The sequence below is a fragment of the Natator depressus genome, chromosome 18 (genome assembly GCF_965152275.1).
Source record: "Natator depressus isolate rNatDep1 chromosome 18, rNatDep2.hap1, whole genome shotgun sequence".
Classification (NCBI taxonomy): Eukaryota; Metazoa; Chordata; order Testudines; family Cheloniidae; genus Natator; species Natator depressus.
In genome coordinates, this window is record NC_134251.1 from 10,998,878 (window position 1) to 11,017,808 (window position 18,931).

An 18,931-nucleotide genomic window follows, 5' to 3' on the forward strand; every position below is an offset into this window, starting at 1 on the left:
ATGATTACTACATACTTGGAGAGAATTTTTCAAAAAAGCTCAACACCCAACAGCTCCTATTGATTTCAACGGGAACTTGAAATTTGGGAAACTTTGTGCATCCCTTCCATGTTTCAGAACTAATATAAAAGGCAAGGAAACAAAACACATTTCTGAGAAAAAAAAACTTACAATGAAATCTCCCACTAGTAAACGATCAATCGTTTGCCTGATTTCAGCTTTTGTCTGCATTTTTAGTTTGTTGTACTGTCTTCTAGCCGCTTCAGCCACTCTCACCTCTAGCTCAGACTGATATCCAAAGCCTGCAGGAAATATACAAATCTGACTATGCATAATTTTGTTCACATATCGCTGAATCAGAAAGAAGTAGTGAGAATTTATTTACTGTGATTTATAAAAATGTAAAAACTATGTTGTTGTTTTTTCCAGGAAAGTGCATAACAACAGACGGCCAAAAATTGCATCTATAGGCTGGACTGACCATTCCCAATAACAGCCCTAAACACTAACTGTATTACAAACGATTATTCGGCAAAAACAGAGCTTTTAAGCAAACAAAGGATTTCTTAAATCCTTGTGTGAACATTATGGTGGATCACACCTTCCATTTTAATTTCCTGAACAAAATCTGACTAAATGTACTCAAGGGAATTTAAGGAAGGGCTATGAGGCAGCCAAAATCCTTCCTAATTGTATCCATGTCCCTTGAGGAACATTCTGATCTTGTAAAAAGGAAGGAAAACTATTTCCATACTAGGTCTGTGCCATATCTTGCTGCTATCAAACTCTTAGTATTCAAATACTAAGGATTCAAAAAGAATCATTTATTGTTCCTTATTCTCACCCTTTCTGCCCTCAGAAGCAAACATACAGAGCTGAAGTTCTAATGGCAGCTGACATGAAAGTTCAAGCTCAGGTCTTAAGCCCCCAGGTCAAGCAAGGATTAGTTCAGTGAAGCTCTATCCTTATGGAAGAGACACAGCAACTGTAAAAAGGAAGACACTCCCTCTGACAAATCCAAGAGTGGCAACGACAGACTTGAGAGAGGGACAGATTGTGATAATGTGGCATCTACAAGAGTAGTTAATTAAAGGTGGAAGTGTAGGGAGATATCCTGAAGGCATGCCCTTTCTGCTTCAGAAATCAAGAGAAGCCCTGCACTATTTCTTGATTTGAATTTACAATGGAAACTTTTATTGCCGCTTTACCGGAGTAAATATGAGAAAAATCAATCAAATAAGACATGAAAAAAATATCAAACAAAAAGGTTAACCTGAGGTATGAACCCTTCCCTTGTAGAAGAAATCGGCTACTTTCTTAATGGCTTGTGGATTGTAAATAATATTTAGAGGTCTGGTACTGACTTCCAGGCGTCTCTCAAAATTGCTGTGGGCTGGGTTTCTCTCATACAGCATCTCAAATACTGGTGCATCGGGGTCTGCATCTGAATCAAGATAACAAAAGAATATAAAAGCAATTCTCTCTAAAGTAGGAGTATGGAGGGTATAAAAATCAATTTTTCGTTTGCATGGGGGTGGTTAATATCTGATGATCATTCATACTATAGTATTTAAATTTTTTAAAATACAATGGATATGCATCAAAAGCAGCTCAATTTAAAAATTAACATTCATAGACTAAGGCCAAAAGAGACCATCATGATCATATTTTCTGACCTCCTGCATACTGCTGGCCCCAGAACCACACCCACCCACTCCTGTAATATACCCCTAACATCTGGCTGAGTTAGTGAAGTCCTCAAATCATGATTTAAAGACTTCAAGTTACAGACAATCCACTCTAGTTGAAACCAGCAAGTGACCCTTGCCCTATGCTGCAGAGAAAGGCGAAAACCCCCCAAGGTCTCTACCAATCTGACCTGGGGGGAAATTCCTTCCTGACCCCAAATATGGCAATTAGTATTTGTCTACAATTAAACGACTAAAATTTTCAGAACTGGGTGCCTAAAGTTAGGTTCCTAACTCAAGCAGCAATCTCATTTTCAAAGATGAGTATCTGCAGTTCCTACTGAGTTCAATTTATCAAAATCAGGCCATTTGTTTAGGTGCACAACAACCCCACCTTTGCAAAGCAAATTTGCAAGATTGATCTCTGAGCCCATGCAAAGCCCCATTGACTTCAGCGTGGGAGATATCCTGCAAGTTTCTCTACGCAAGTCCAGAGCCTAAATATGGATTTCGGAGCCTAACATCAGGCACCAACATTTGAAATTTTTTAGCCTAAGTATTTCACTAATACATTTTTCAAATGCATAATCTGGTTGCATGCTCAGATCAGGCATAATAATGAAAATATTACCAGTGCTCCTATTAGTCATTTCTGAAGATGAAGTTTGGAGACCAAAGGAGGAGACGCAGCCAACCTCTTTTTGCTAATTAGAAAAAAAAAAAAAAAATTGAAGACCATCAAACTGAATATAAAAATAAGCCATTCAGTGTACATACCCAAATTCAAGTTGTGTTTTTCCTTATTTTATTTGTTGCTAATTTTAGAATGCAATGTGATTTATAAAATAATTACTATGCCATTATGCCATGTATTTTTTCTTCATATAACCAATAATGAAAGAAAGGAAAACAATTTGCATATGAACATATAAGGAGGAAAAGCTATCTTTCTTAGTCAACAAGCTGATTGTAAGTGGAAGTCACATTTCTACAAATGTCAGAACATTATAGTTAATAGACTTCAAGTCTTCAAGGCTAAAGCAAAATCAAATCTTTCATCCCTCTCTGGTAGAAACACTTAAATTCTTCAGTAACAACACTAGAAAAAAAAGTTCCTGGATTGTACGTTTGTAGTCTTGAACTAAATGCAATTGAAGGAAGTCCTCCATGGGAACCAAGGTTTTTTGGGGAGGGGAGAAGGGGAGAGTTGGTAAATAAAGCAAAATACAAACTCTCTAGCTAATTAAGCAGCAGCACTTATTATTCCAAAACTAAATTCAGTCCAACAACTGGCTCTGTATAGTAATATACAAAACAACAGTCCCAAAGATTAAAAACAGGAAGAGCTTATGGAGGATCCTTGCAGAGAAAAAAAGCCAAAGTTCATTCAGACATTTTCCAGTTTATAGGTTTTCTTCTGTGCTTATGATGCAAATGCTTCATACTAAGATACATAAGAAGATTAACATCAGTATTTTTATACTCATATTTTGCCTCTCTTTTTTAATTTAAATATCAATCCTGAAACGGCAACAGTACTATATCAAGATGTAATTGCATTCTTTTACGTACAGGATTAGGGAAGACAAGAACAGGAAATATGGTCCCTTCTGTTGCTAAATCTCGCAGAAAAAGGCCACCCAGTTGAACTGTGAGAAGGGAAGAATTTTTGCGGGGAAGGGATTCTGCTAAGATCTTTACACCTGAAAAATAAAGACATAAGTGGCTGTATTGAATTCTAGAGAGAAAACATGACAATAAATGTATTTATGGATGACAGATACAAGTGTCATCTTACATATTCATAAGAAAGCTAAGAAACAAGACAAGAGCTAAGACTGGTTAGTTATGCTTCACTGACAGCCTTTTAAACCATCAGTTTCTCATTGCTAAGGTTTCCTCAAATTGAAGATTTAAAGCTCTTGCACTAGAAGGGGATTTTTTTTATTTTATATTTATTTAGCACGTAATATGGTTAGAAGTGTCTGCAAATATTTGCATCAAAATGTTGAAAAAATGCATTTTGGGATAGATGAACAGAATTGTTGCACATTTATTTCTACAAATGTATTATCTGAACTAAGGACTAAATACCAGAAAACACACTCAATTTATAGAATTATATTACTGTGAAACTGTTCAAATATCTGAAAGTAAAAAGATTTATTACCACTCTATACATAATAAAACAAATGAAAGTTCAATAAATTACTTTCGTATTCAGAATCCTCAATTACCTACTTCAATCCTAAAATAATTAAAACTGTCAAGGTATATACACTAACAAAACATGGGCTTACCAAGGGAAGTGAGACCTGAACTTGAATGGTTTCAGTACCGTTCCATGACATTAGCTCAGTCATGAGTGGCTATACAGTATTGTTTATAAAGCAGGGAAAGCTCTTGTCCTATTTTAGGTATGACAACTATCAAAATTTGAAATATGTTACCTGAAAATTCCAGCTGCATGAAAGCACTTTCATTTGTACAGGGAGTCCTCTTCTCCTTATGCAACAAGGTAACAGTGCCACCGTGCAACTGGAGATTTAATTTAGCAAACACATGATCTCTCTTTGTAAATGTGTTCATACTGGAGGCATCGGCAGCTGGATCAAAAAATTCATCGGCAACTAATTTAAAAAGGAGAACAAGGTGAGTTTAACAAACAAGCTACAAGACAACTAGTGAGCAAAAACTTAAGACTTAATTTTCTATGAAGGACAAAGATAGCCCAACTATGGGGGTAGGGATGGGAGGAATGAACAAGTAGACAACAGCTTATTATCTGTTCAACCAGAGCTGAGAAGTCTGTACTTCTCCTGCAATAGTTATCACTACAAACAACTTAAACAGTACAGGCAGCTGCAACCTTTATGCCGCTTTAGAAATTAGCAATCAACTAATTGAAAAAACCCACAGAAGTTTTAATTTAGTTTTAGTCAGTGATTAAGAAAGATATTTTTTAAATATTTCTCCTTTATACGTATTTATTTAGAAATTTAAGTCTACATCTCTCTTTTTAATGATACGAATTTTAAAAATCATTTCAGTTCATCTTTAACAAGTATTTAACTGAGGGAACATCTACAGTGAAGGGGGGAGAAAAAAGTCCGATTGTAGCAAGCCTCCGAGCCTGTGTCAACTGACTTTGGCTTGTGAGGCTTGCACTACAGGGCTAAAAATAGAAATACAGATGTTCCCATTCGGGTTGGATCCCAGCCTCTGAGACCCATGCCCCTCACTGGGTTTTAGAGTCCAGGATCCAACCCAAGCAATTTACACTAATATTTTTAGCCCCTTAGCACAAGCCCAAGTTAGTTGACTCAGGCTCTGAAACTCATTTTTTCTTTCCAGTATGCACATGCCCTAAGGTGATAATTTTGAGAAGAAAATATTACCATACCCAGTATGTCTTCTGGATTCCACTGTTCTTGTGTTTCTGGTAGCAGTCCCTCAAAAGGTTCACCTTCGTATGTTTGCTGAGCGTATCCATACCAGCCCCCCCACCCAGGAAACCAAGACTGAAGATACTGCAGCATCCCTCTGCTACTGCTGCGTTCAGGGTCTACAGTAGGAGACACTCCAGGGGACTCAGACAAAGGCTCTTTAAGACTCTGTTCCAAATAAACAAAATCAAAAACACACATTAGGATAAACAAAAGAAAAGAACCTTTGTCTTAATCCAGAATATATTATTTCCTACTATGATTCCATCTACTATTTATTTACTGAACATTCCTAAGCATAAATACCATACAATGCTGTTTTCACTTGTCAAATATATTGCTGTGTTGTCTAAACCGACTATCATCAGAATCTTGTTTTATACATTGTAAAAATATTACCACAGTTAGCTACTGCATATTTTTAGACGTATGTATGAGTTAACAGTTCTGGACTTATCCAGATCAGTTTCTTAATTTTTCTTAGTTACTCTATCAACCTAACTGTTGCCAGAATCATTTGTCATGCACCCTAACCATAGCTCAATCAATAAGCATTTACTTTTCATCGAACGCTCACTCAGGATTACAATCAGTAGTCAACATTACTTCTTATGAAATGAGCCTTAAAGGGTCAGTGTTTGTACATTTATAAAAAGGACCAACTCTGCACTATTTATTCCAGGAAAATTCCATTACAGGTTTCAGTCTTAGTTCTCTCTTTTAATATTAAAGAGGAAGAGGAGTTGCTAGTATGGAGCTCAGGCACCCTAATAATAGCACTCAGCATATCACAACTGAAGAATCTGAGCATGATTGTGGTTTTAGCACCGGCATCACACTGCTCAGCATGAATATACTGTACATGCTACAATACCTTTTACAATGAGGACGATACAATTTCTTGTAATACTGCACCTTTAGATTCTCAATATTATCCAGTGTGCAGAAAGTCACTCACCTCAGCTACGTCATGGAATTTGTCATAAACAATCTCACGTAAAATCTTCATCTCCTCAAATGTCTGCTCTTCTTCAATACGATGCATTTCTTCCTGCAGTAGCAAAACGGTATCTCTGTGCTGGTTCACAGGCAATTAAAGCTTTATACTCTTCAAAAAAAATACACTTAGAGGGAGATTCTTTCAAGCATCTAAGGGATTTAGCAGCACAAATGCACAGATTTTCACTGGGACATGTGCTCCTAAATCCCATAGATGAATTTGAAAATCTCTACAGAAGATACCGGAACACAGACATTTAATGGGAATCAACGGCAATTTGTTCATTTGATACACAATTAAACTGAGTTCAAATATGCATCTACGCTGCAGGCACATAAGAGCCAAAACTGGAATTCAATTAACGAAAATGGACAAGGAAAGCTATGAAACTACTTTCTGTCAAGGGAATTCATTCCTCGAGGCATCAGAGACAGTGTACTTGGTAGTCCTGTTCCAACTCTTGCATGATAAGCGAGGACTTGGATTGCCTACAACACCAAACGCGCGCGCGCGTGTGTGTGTGTGAGAGAGTGTGAGAGATGGTGGGGGGTGTTGCACAAAGGGACTTGCAACCCTAGAAGAGCTGTTTCTTGGATGCTTGAGGGATCTTACTAATAGCAAAATATATTTTATATATATATATATATATATATATATATATATATATATATATATATATATATATATATATATATATAAATAAAACCAAAGATGGTTTTCAGTGCCAGAAAAAGGCTTGCCTATTAAGTATTGTTTCCTAACTTTGTGACAGGGTATAGAGATGCTCAAATCCAATTTCAAAGAAAACTATTTGATATCATACTAAGTAAAAATTTACAAAATTAGTGAAATAGACATTTTAAAAAACTACATTAAAAAGTTATTTAGGTTACAAAGTCAAGCCCTCTCTGTGCACTGAATGAGGTAGTGGTCTATAGAAAAAATGTTATAATGGAATTAAAGATAGTATCAAACCGATAGGCATAAAGAACCAAAATGAAGGCTGCATCAGGTGGCAACCATATAGCTGACATTCCTTAACTTTTAAGTGCTTTATTTTGCAATCTAAATAACATTCCTTTAACAGTTTTTTGTATGAAATTTTCTAGGTGTGTAGTTTTCTTAAGAAATTTAAAAAAAACATTCTGCTTTGTACAGCTAACAACCCACCTATCATGCATCATCAGCAAGGTTTTAGCCCTGAACCTGCAGCAAAGCTTGAGCTAAGGACTAACTACATTAGCTGGCTATCGGAGGATATAATCCTGGGGATGATGGGAAGGGAGAAGGAGGGAATGGAGTGGAGATGAACTACTGGTGCTACGAGCTGGGTCTCATCAGGTGGATGGGGAGAGCACAACCCACGTCTGTCCCCATCTCCCAGAAGCTAGGTGAATGCGTGCCTCATGGGGGAAGATGGGCCACTGGGGCCCTGTGCCAGGTGGTGGTCAAAGGGGAGCCAAGGTCAGCTCTCTCCCTCTGCTCCTGTCACCGCAACAGCTCTGGAAGCTCCAGAGTGTTCCCAATACAATATGTGCTGCTGCTGTTTTGGCAGCAGCATGGGCCTGGCTCTTTAAAATGTTTGTGTTCAGTTACTTTGACATGCTGCAAATTAAATGGCAATTTTCCAAAGTTTATAGCTCAGCCAAACCAGAATGAAATTTCATGGAACAAGCAAAAGGCATGTCTCTAGCCCCAGGGTTTCTTCCCTGATCAATTTCAGAGGCCTGTCACAAACCACGTATGTGTTAGACAGTAAAAAAATGTTCACAGGAATCTTATACAAAGGAAAGTGTTAGGAAGCCTAAATATAGGGATCACTACCAGTTCCCTCAGTAACAGGGTTTGTAAAAATTTCCAAAGCCCATTTCTACATTCCTTGTTCATATGAATAATCCCTCTTTACTAACGCAAGTAGGGAATACATGAGAACAAAGGTCTAAAGGATGAACCCCTTGTCATGAGCACCATAACTTTCTCTTAAAAATTCTAAATAGCTAAACACCACTGCAAACTGCAGGAAAACTGAATAGCAATTCTGTCTTCCATTGGAAAACCGAATCTTGAAAGAATTACCTTAAACATAAACATTTACTTTTCCTAGGCTTCCCACCTCCCAGTATGGAAGGCTTGGGACACTATCTAGTTTTGCATTTTGAAAGACTTCAGGTAGAAGTTTCCTTCTTCATCTATGAAAAGATCAGCATGAATAATTAGTGAAAAAGCACCATTGATAATTGCGAGAAACAAGTAACGGCTCCAGGAAAGATTATCTGTTACACTACAAAGAGATTCTGTAAGTCCTAAAAACAATTTGCTGCCACACAACATATTGTTTAGCAAATTTAAAATAACTCTACAGTTAAATCTGAGGTAAATTTTAAAACAAGAACATAAGCAAGACGCATTTAGTTTCATTTTAAAAAGATGCTCGGGTCACATATCTATACTGTACAGTACTTGCAAATTTCAATACCTGTTCCGCCACAGACAGCGGGATGCCTTTTAACTGATTGTAATACATATCTGTGTAAGACACTGCATCTTGGGCCCGGTGTAATGCGAAGTCCCAGGTAGAATGTTGCCTCTGCTCTCTGATTTCTGAAAGATTAGCGTTCAAAGCAAAGATCCACCATTCTCGGCAGCTAAAACAAATCAAATGAATACATTTCCAGTTAGTTTGATTCTCAATCCAGAGGAAAGGCCGAGTGAGAAAAATAGAGGGTCGCTAGCCAGGAAATAAATGGGCACCACAGCCTCAATGGCACGTCAACCCAGCATGTCCTACTACTGCAGTAAGAAGCGCTACCTTCATTTCATCAGCTCCTATGACCTTTATTCTTAATACAGATCTGTGAACTGAGCATGTGGGATTCCCCACCTCTTCAACCCAAAAAAAGCCAACTCATTCCAAAGGGGAGGGGGACAAAAACTCCTATGCTATTTTCATTGTTTCATCATTTCATTCTTATAACTTGTGACAGAAGCACTTAAGAGCTTTGGATCAGAGCAACTTTTATTTTAGGTATAAATCCAAATTAAATTAAATAAATATACAGCAATAATTCAGCTGGTAGAGCACAGAATATTAGAACTATAATTTCAATTTATTGCTAAATTCTGTGCACCACATAATCACTAGCTACCACACCTTTGTGATTTTTGCCCTAACTTTAGACTAAACAGTGTTGTTCAGATAAGTGTAAAACAAACATAAGACGGCATAAAAGGGTATTTTACATCATTACATAAAAATATCAGTAGTATAAAAAAAAAAAAAAAAAAAACTTACTTGTCAGCTATCGTAACCTTTGGTTTCCATTTCCTGAACTTTAGCTGTCGCTCTTTTCGATCCAGTTCCTTTAAGAACCCCATGATTTGTTGATACTGCGTCTTTTAATAAAACAGCATATAAATAAATTAGGCAGTGTTAACGTATTCTGTTAAATTACTGCACAATGATTAAATCTCAATTTTATGTTCTGTGGGTCAACTGAAAATAAACATCTAAAGCACGATCTGGAGAAGCGATTCACTGAGAAACCATTTTACCTGTGAAAGTTTTAATGGTATTGTCTCAAGCTGGATATCACACTCAAGCCGTGGTGTATGTCGTGATCTTAAAGGCTCCTTAGAACAGTTTCTCTTGAGGAGAGCTGAAGTACATACAGGCTCCATGATGTAATTATGATCACGGCTCTCCATACTTTTGTCCATTGCTTCCTGTGAGTTTCAAGCAAATTCAATCTGTCACTGCATATAACACACATACACAATTTATCTAAATGACAATCTGCTAATAAGGATTCTACTAGGTGTATTACACTGCTGGAATTCCATCTCCTTTAACCAGATTTTCTCCTCATGAAATAATTGTTATCAAGAAGGTAATCTTGTTTAAATAATATTTGGGGAAATTATTTATACAGTGCCACAGCTGTGGCACTGTATATTCACATTTCTATAGTGTCTTCAGAGGTTCTCAAAGCACTTTATAAAAATGAATGAATTTGGTCTAACAACACTCCTATGGAGGTAAGAAAATATCCCCATTGCATAGATAAATACACTGGGGCATAAAAAGATGAAATTATTTACCAAAGATCATACAGAAGTTGGGGGAAATGCTGGTCCAATTTTTAGCCACAAAACCATATTTTGCATAGTAACTGAAAAGAAAAACCCAGCCTCTGTCCTTTGGCACCCACAATCTAAAGCAGTATGATCCGTTCAGGTACACTCTTGAATCCTGAATGGACTCCCATTGAATTCAGTGCAACTCGACACAGATATAAGATCCAATAGCTATACTGAGTCCTAAATTAGACCAAGACATCATAACAAATGAAGAGGTGGAACAAAGAGACCAGTAAATACAGAGAGTGGAACACTGCTTTTAGGAGAAGATAATCATGTTGAGAGCATATCATCTGAGTGGATTAATTTTGCTTGTTTCTTGTTTATTACTTAGGTTATTTTTGTTTAATATTTATAGGCTAAATTACTATTTTACAGTCTATATTAGTAGTACCATTGGCAGGTCTCATGGAAGCAGCATGTTTTAAGGAGGGCTTTTAAAGAGGATAATTTAAATAGGCAATGTTCTTACTTCAGTTTTTACTTGGTCCCGTACTAATCTTTCCATGACATCATGAATCCACATAGCTTCAGTTGCTCCAAATATTCCTAGACCTAAATGCACTATAAAATTTTACATTATATTACAAACCAGTGGAAGAACGTGAAAGTCTTGATTTCCCTCTTCACATGCAAGTAAACATTATTCCTTCCAAATGTTCATCTCATACCTGTAGCTCACCAAGAGGCAGGTCTCCCAATAAAGTGCAACAAGTATCCCAATAAATACTGAAGTCAGCAACATCCAACTGCTTTTTCCGCATCAACTTCTCTACCTAAAGTGAAAAATTTTAACTCAGTCACAACGCATCGAATAAAATGTGACAAATTATTTTAAATCTGACTGTATTGTGATCACCATTAAATATTCAGTGTGTAACATGCAGCTGTTTTTGACTTTATCATGGTATCTACAATAATTCTTAAGGATGAGATTGTTATATTATAAAACAATATTTGCAGTAATTATTTAATAGCAACCATTGTATTGCATTTTAAAAACAGGAAACAATTATATCATTCTCATCACATCTTAGCGCGTATCATTTCTTCATGCAGTGTTAACTTTGACCTATACTCACAGGCTCATTTACAGCATTTTGCATTGATACATTTTTGATGCACACTCCAAAGGCAAATGGCTGTGAAGGATTTGTGATGCCATCCTCAAACCGCAAATGGACATCTTGAATTTTCAACTGAGGAGAGAGAAAAACGTGACAGGGAGCAAAAAGATTGTGTTATGCTTGAAACAGATTTAGTGTACTGCAATGTTGATAAATTATATTCAAGCTGTTTCAATACTTACATCTCCAAGAAACAAACAAAATTTATTTAAATGGTTATTCTGTAATGGGACCCTCCTGCCATTTCCTGACTGCACTCCCACAGGCTCCATTCCATATTTCTTCCGCTGGTCTCTCTGGTCTACCCATCCCCCCAGATGTTAAAAACACCAGCTACGTCATTTGCCATTTTCATAAAACAGGCTCTTTTTCTCTGCTGTTTTACTACTACCCTTGCTTGCAGGCCACAGTTGCTGTAGTCATACAGAAACTCGTGTTGCTCAAAACACAAGAGAATAATCCATGCAGACTAGAATAAAAACTAGTGCTGCATTAGCAGAACACGAAGTGCTGACCTGAATTAATTTTACATGTGGCAAAAATCTCATAAAGGTCATGGAACCAACTGAATTTTGCTGTTTCATGCTTTACTGTACAATGTCATACTCGGCCCAAGATCTCACGTCGAGATTTGCGTCATCACTACATGCTGTATCATCTCTGGAAGGCCCCAGTTATTTCTAGTTATTGTTAATGACAGCCTTTTACAACTGACTGTTACCTCAGTTTTCTGTTATGAGATAAGCATCAGTACATGGAAGCGATCCCTCAATACAGAGTTAGCACGGACTATATCCTCTACATATAGGTGAAGTAAGAGAACAAATTCATTACATGGCAGCTAGCATAAACAGATTTTAGAAGATATTTACAGGGAGGGTTGCTTATTTTTTTGGTTTCTTTAGACACAAGTTTTTTAATAATGCAGATATCCTTATAAATTTTAATTAGCACACATAGCTAAGAATAAATAAATGTGAAAATATCATTAGTTTTATTATGGCTTTAAAAGAGAAAAGTAAAAGAGCCCAGGCTCTAGAATTTTGAGTGAGCTTGCAACTAAGGAGAAAAGGTTTCTGCTGAGTGTCTATCCAATATTGCTAGATGAAGACTGCATATACATTTTATTTGTATATGTTAAACAGTCTTTCAGGCAGCATCAAGCTTCATGCATCAGAAATAAGCAGAAGTAAGCAAAGGTCAAAGTTCCAGAATCTCAGAATGGTATTTACATTTTCTTCTTTATATACTTTAATGCTACTCTCACATCTTAGGACCCACACAGCAACAACAACACTGCAAGCAACACTGGAAGATAATGAATTTTGCCATTTAAAACGGAAACTTCACAACATTAAGAAGGAAGTCAAACTTAACAGCGACATCTACTTCCCAAGCAGATGTGAAGAACAAAACGCAGAAGTTGGTCCAGTACAAGATATTACCTCACCAAACTTGTCACACTCAAAGCATTATACATAAACCTGTGTGTAATACATTGTAACTTTTAAAATTGGAAGTATTAATAAATTGGGAGACACTCCAATATTATGTTAAGAACCACCATAAAGCTAGACAGCTTTTATATTGATCTATTATCCACTGACCCCCACAAAGCAAGGAAGAATGACACTTCTCCAAGGACTGGGAGAGTGAAAGATTCCTTCCTCCCCATAAACCCCTCACTTTGCCAATTCTGGCTTGGTTCAGAGTTCAGAGGAAAAAAGATTCTAGCTCTGAAAGGGGTCTCTCCCTACTAAGTATTCACCTCCATTGTACACATGTTGAGTCTCCTGAAAATAAACAAGAAGCACAACATATACAAACCAAGTATTCTTTAGTAACTAGAATGAAAGATTGTGGGTCCCATTAGACTTACTTCAATGTTCTCTACAATTCTTGTGACTGCAGATGCAGTAACTGAATACCAGTAAGATTCTCCTTTCTGCTGTCGTTCTTTCTGAAAGAGAGAGAGAGACAGAACAGTTATTTTATTAAAAAGAAAATGTATTTTCTTTACATATAAGGTCTGGAAAATAAATTTTAATGTTTACAAAGCCTGAGGAAAAAAATCTAAATAATGTAGGAGATTGCTAGTCTGACGCTATATTAGAAAGGGATTGTCATGTTAAAACTCCTATTTAATGAACAATGACTTACTTGTGTTATCAAAAGTTTAGATTATAAACAAAGAAAGAATTTTTAAATGCCACTTTACTTTTGTATCACTGATGCTATTTATTTGCAATGGCTATGTTAAATGAAGCACACAAAGTAAGCTAATTAGCTTCACGTTCTGGTTCTGTTCCATTAGCAGTATGTTTGCATTGCAAACACTGGTAGGGAATGTTTACTTCTAAACAAAAGACTATTTTAATTGAAATAGTCCATTTTCAGGACATTTTCAAACTATTACTATTAGCTTTGGTAATAATTTTTTAAAAACCACAATTTGGGGCATGAACTACATAACAATCTTTTGGAAGATGGAAGAGCATCAGAAGTATTTTAAGTCAAAAATCTATTCAATATGAGGTAATTTGTTAATGTTATAGAACGTGTGTATTAAGACAAAGTTATAATATAATTTACACATCACACAAGGATAGTTAACAGATGCGTTTCTTTACCAGTACAATTACAAAGTTGTCTACTAGTTATGAGTATAAGGTTAGAAACTGTCTTACTGTACTTAATATCATACTATCAGTAGTAATATTGAGCTAAAACACGGTTAGCAAGAAATATATTAGAAAATATTTATAGTTAGCTACTGTTTATATAATTTACTATTATTTTGGGGTTAAAGTGGCGGGGAGGGGCCACCAACCTTTAGTGTTTAACCCCCATTTTGATATTCTGAAATATCCCCCTACACAGACCACTTGCCAACTATTATGAAGATACGATTTTAGCAGAAATGTAAAGCAAATAATCCCCAGCAAGTTCTTTCCTTTATTTTGTTTTATTAAAAACTCTCTTTTAGTAACGTATTGTCTTCCTTTAGTCTCTTGAGTTTTCTACTACTGTACATGTGTATCTTACTCCAGACTGGATTGTAGTTTAGAATTTTTTTTTTTTTTAAATATTTATATTCAGCAGCCCATAGTACGTTCCAAAGCACTTGCAATGACAGCATCAATCACCGACATAGTACGTGTTCTTAGAAACGATAGCATCTGTGGTTATGGTTCAGATCAACATAAGCATGGGTTAATAGAACTCTATCAGTAATTCACAATAATTAACGTGTTATGGTCAAAGGCCCGAGTTCCTAACATTATGTATGAAAATAAACACACATTAAAGGTGAAATTTTCAAAAGTGCTATAGAAAATACTCCCTACACTCAAAATTACAACATGGGCCAGCAATAATCAGAGTGTGATTTCATAACACCCACATCATCTTCCTACCAAATAAAACTAGAAACAAAATGTTTGAGCTACACATTTACTCTTTCCTATATCTAGAAAGAGAGCATTCCAGAGTTTCAGGCTCTCAGTGGAGCAAAGCCTGCCTCCCATCCCTTTGAGAACTGAGAATGTGCCAATCGCAACTGCCAGGAACGGGAAACTGGACAGCAGTCAGTTCCTCCAGTAGACTGGTCCTATATTTAAGATTTTGCAAATTAGTACTCATATCTCAAAGCACATTTGTGGAACAACAGGCAATCACTACAGTTCCTAAAGCATGAAAGTAATCAATACTTGTAGATAAGTGCTCTAGAAGTTGTGTAGCTATATAATGCAGGTTGCAACTACCAAAAGTGGCTGTCCAGGGAAATTCCAAACAAAAAGCATATTTGTAACTTAGCCAAACTATGGATCATTTTGGAACAGTCTGGGTCCAAAAGAAAAGGAAACTTGTGAATATCTTGGAGGGAAAAAAAAAAAAATATTTTATTTATTTATATATATATATATATATATATATATATATATATATATATATACACACATACACACACACCACCACGTACAGCTCAAAGTAAAAAAAAAATTTTTTTTAAATGTATACCTAAGTTGCTACGCTTACCAAACTTCCTAGGGTAAACCACATTAAATGATCAAGGCAGATTCTCCAGACATCCCCGGCCCACCACCAATACTTCATATAGTCTGGATTGAGCTTTAACCAGTATCTTTAATCAACTGGGAAACACTGGCCAGGTAGCGGTACAGTGAAATTATTGTGATCTGAAGTGATGATAAAATAGATGTGGGTTTCCTCAGCCTCCTGAGGAAGCCAAAGACCATGCAGCCTTATCACTTGCAGATCAAATCATAACTCGGTTTCCTGGATATTGACTCAAAAAGAGACTTACGTTTGGTAGAAGGTTTAAAGGTGATCAATCTTCCGTAACAGAAAAACAAAATCAACTCCTTTATTTTAAAAGATAAGTCCTATGTTACTCACTTTCCATTTTTCTTCCAGTGCTAAAAGAAGAGCTTTCTTGTGTTCTCTTTCCAGCAACTTCTCCCTTTCTTCATCAAAATCTTCTTGCTTTTCTGGTGCACCAATTAAGTGGAGCTTTGAGATAGATATCACCCAGGGATCCGCATGTGGGCGATAAAAGGGTATCTGGAGCGTTATTTTGCCAATGAAACCTAGACTCACCAAGATAAAACATTGTTAGAATCCTACACAGGTACACTGTTATACTCTATGTAAAGTGAAAAAGGAAAAAGACTTAATTATTGCAACGTAAAAACAGAATTTGTTCGCCATAAATTCAGATTACGTAATTTGTCCAAGAATTTGACACTTAGCTGCAAACTCTTATTTTAAGGTCAGTTCCAGCTATGACTTATTACTAAAAGAGATCTTAAAAGACTAACCAGCGTATGAAATGCTTCATACTTGTAGCAGGAACTAACAAAATGAATAATTGCTGTAGAGAACACCTGTCTCACACATAGGCACAAATACATACCTGCTTTTACTTCAAACGGCAACTCCAGTTCCTTCAAGGCATCTTTCTTTAATGGTAGGTTTTCCAGTTCAACAGCACCTGCAGGAGGAAGAGAAATAGCAATCTGTTGAGCAAAACTACGTTAAAGGCTGCTTGGCTGAGGATTATGAACTTAATACCAATAAGTTTTTTCTTTAAAACTAATAAAAATAAATGAGGTGGGATAAAAATTCTATTTCATGAGCAAAGCAAATCTATCATTTTAAAGAATGGGGAAATTAGATGTGATATTTAATATTTTGTAATGATTTTTAAACGCAATCTGCAGGAGTTATTTGATATGGTCACAGGGTATATTTCAAGGTACTTAATCTGAACTTCTCCATCAACAGCAAAGCATCTGGAAGGCAATTTTAAAACAAAAAACAAAAAACCCACCAATTAGAGGTTTTCTGGAAATTACAAAAATACACACACAAGATGATTTTAAACAAGGACACATGTTTTCAAAACAAGACAGAAACTTTGACATTAGTATGTAGAAAAGAAAAAAATAGGATTGTTGTCCTAAAATGTCCCCTGCTACAATTACAAGTGGGACAATAAGCAGATGAATGGAAATTGATTCTTTAGTTTTTGTTAACATACCCACAGTATACCACAATAGCATGGTATAAATAAAATAGTTCCAATAGCAAAGGAAAATATATAAATGCCCAACACGCAACAACAGTTTAAACTGTAGCACCCTTGGCCTCTACAGTTCCATAGCAGGCAATCATATTTTTATGAAAAGTCTTATACAGTAGATATATTTAACTCATATGTCATTTTTACACTTTCATATCTACAATTCCTTATCGCTTCAGTAGGCTCAGATAAGAACTGTGGTCTCTTTCCTCCTTCTTAGCATTGAATTACCATTTCAAGAAAGGCTGCCCCTTTCAAATACGTAAATTTATCTGTCACACAGGGAAGAAAAACAGACTCTTGAAATGTTGTTTCAGACTCAGGAAAGGGGAGGATTTTAGCAATAACAACAATGAAATGCATTAAAAATAAACAGGATGAAGGAGAGGAAGCAAAGGAGAGGAGAAGGAACAAATGATGGTGTGAAAGGCATGAAGAAGTGGGAGGATAAAATGGCATATGGAAAATTCATTGTGAGAAACTTGCTTAGAACCTGGGTCCTTACATTCATTATTCAGATTAAACTCCTTCTAGCTTCAGTAGCGTTTCATCTGAGTGAGGAGTACAAGACTGGGCCCTTACAAGAAAACATGGCCACATAGTGAAAACCTGAGGCCAAATCCCATAATCTGTTACATGCACATAACTTTCATTGACTTCAGTAGGTACTGCAGAATATAAATCTTGTTTTTTGTTGGTGAGACATCTCCTGTAATTCTTCTTCTCCTAACACCGACACATTTGAAAATGGAAATTCCTGATGGGTTTCAATGGAAGACCCTAAGAATCTATTCCATGAAATCCTAAAGTTTCTAGTCTCTGATGGTCAAGAAATATACGTCATATAGCGAAGGAACTTTATGTGACTACATTTTTATTGCTTTGGTATATTATTAATATTTATTATTTTTATTGTCATAGCACCCAAAAACTCCAATCAGGATCAAGGCTACCCTGTGCTAAGCACTGTACAAATACGCAAGAGGACTCTATAAACTCTTCAGGGAACGGGCAATCTAATGCATACTTCTATTTGTTTCTCACCCACCAGTCCTATCCCTGTACCTCATAATAAGAATAAAGCTCAAGGCTGGGCCAACCAAGAGTCAAAAAGAACTTAACACTATACACTGACAGTCAGCCAAAATTCCATCCTAGAACTATTTCTTTAAGTAACCAACAGTCAAAACTGGCTCCTTGCAGTGTAAAAAAATTTCTTCTCAAAACAAGTGAAGGTGAGGGACTACATTATGTAACTCAGTCAAGACTTTTTTTTTTTTTTTTTTTTTAAATCATGAGTTATTACCCCACCTTTCATGAGTGAATCAGTGAGTATCCAAATAAGTTCTCACCATTACCTGTTATGTATCTTCTAAAGCGCGAGAAGAAATTTCACAAAATATGCACACACAAACTATCATTGCAACTACATATTGAAAACTAAAGCAACTATTAAGCTGCCTATATTCCATCCAAGCTTCTCTCCAAATCTCTCCCCTCGTTAACCCTGAATACGTTATCAAAAGCATCTCTATCTGCTTGATACAACTTACCAGTTAACATTTGCTAAGTACTATTTCTCACCTTTAAAATTCTCCTGAAATCCCTGTTCCATAAAGCACCCCAGATAGAGAGATGACATGCCACTGTTTGCTTTACTGATTTCCAAAAATTAAACCAATAACCCATAGCATCAGCTGGGCTCATGTGTGCTCTTTGATATATGTTCTGTAAAAATACTTTAAATATTTTACTAAATATCTTGAGAATACAATGATTTCCTGAAATACTCGCTATTGCCATTTGATATTTAAAGGAACGCCCGTTTAAAAAAAAAATCAGATTTACTACTGTTGCAAGCAACCCCTATGCTTACTGTAACAAATAGATTAAACAAAATATTATTTCCTTCTATTTTGTCAACTTCT

The 18,931-nt window shown here is 36.1% G+C and overlaps 1 protein-coding gene across 1 annotated transcript in view; it reads right to left on the minus strand.

Moving 5' to 3' along the window:
• Positions 1-18,931, minus strand: part of VPS13D (vacuolar protein sorting 13 homolog D) — a 200,680-nt gene that overhangs the window by 176,725 nt on the left and 5,024 nt on the right. Inside the window, exons 3-17 of the mRNA XM_074933956.1 lie at positions 16,335-16,412; positions 15,818-16,008; positions 13,278-13,358; positions 11,354-11,470; positions 10,943-11,047; positions 9,687-9,857; positions 9,427-9,527; positions 8,611-8,779; positions 6,093-6,185; positions 5,092-5,302; positions 4,139-4,318; positions 3,261-3,391; positions 2,320-2,392; positions 1,274-1,444; positions 172-302 (exon numbers count right to left, since the gene is read on the minus strand). Coding sequence (XP_074790057.1) covers positions 172-302; positions 1,274-1,444; positions 2,320-2,392; positions 3,261-3,391; positions 4,139-4,318; positions 5,092-5,302; positions 6,093-6,185; positions 8,611-8,779; positions 9,427-9,527; positions 9,687-9,857; positions 10,943-11,047; positions 11,354-11,470; positions 13,278-13,358; positions 15,818-16,008; positions 16,335-16,412 — 2,003 coding nt within the window. The remainder of the gene's footprint in view (positions 1-171; positions 303-1,273; positions 1,445-2,319; positions 2,393-3,260; positions 3,392-4,138; positions 4,319-5,091; positions 5,303-6,092; positions 6,186-8,610; positions 8,780-9,426; positions 9,528-9,686; positions 9,858-10,942; positions 11,048-11,353; positions 11,471-13,277; positions 13,359-15,817; positions 16,009-16,334; positions 16,413-18,931) is intronic.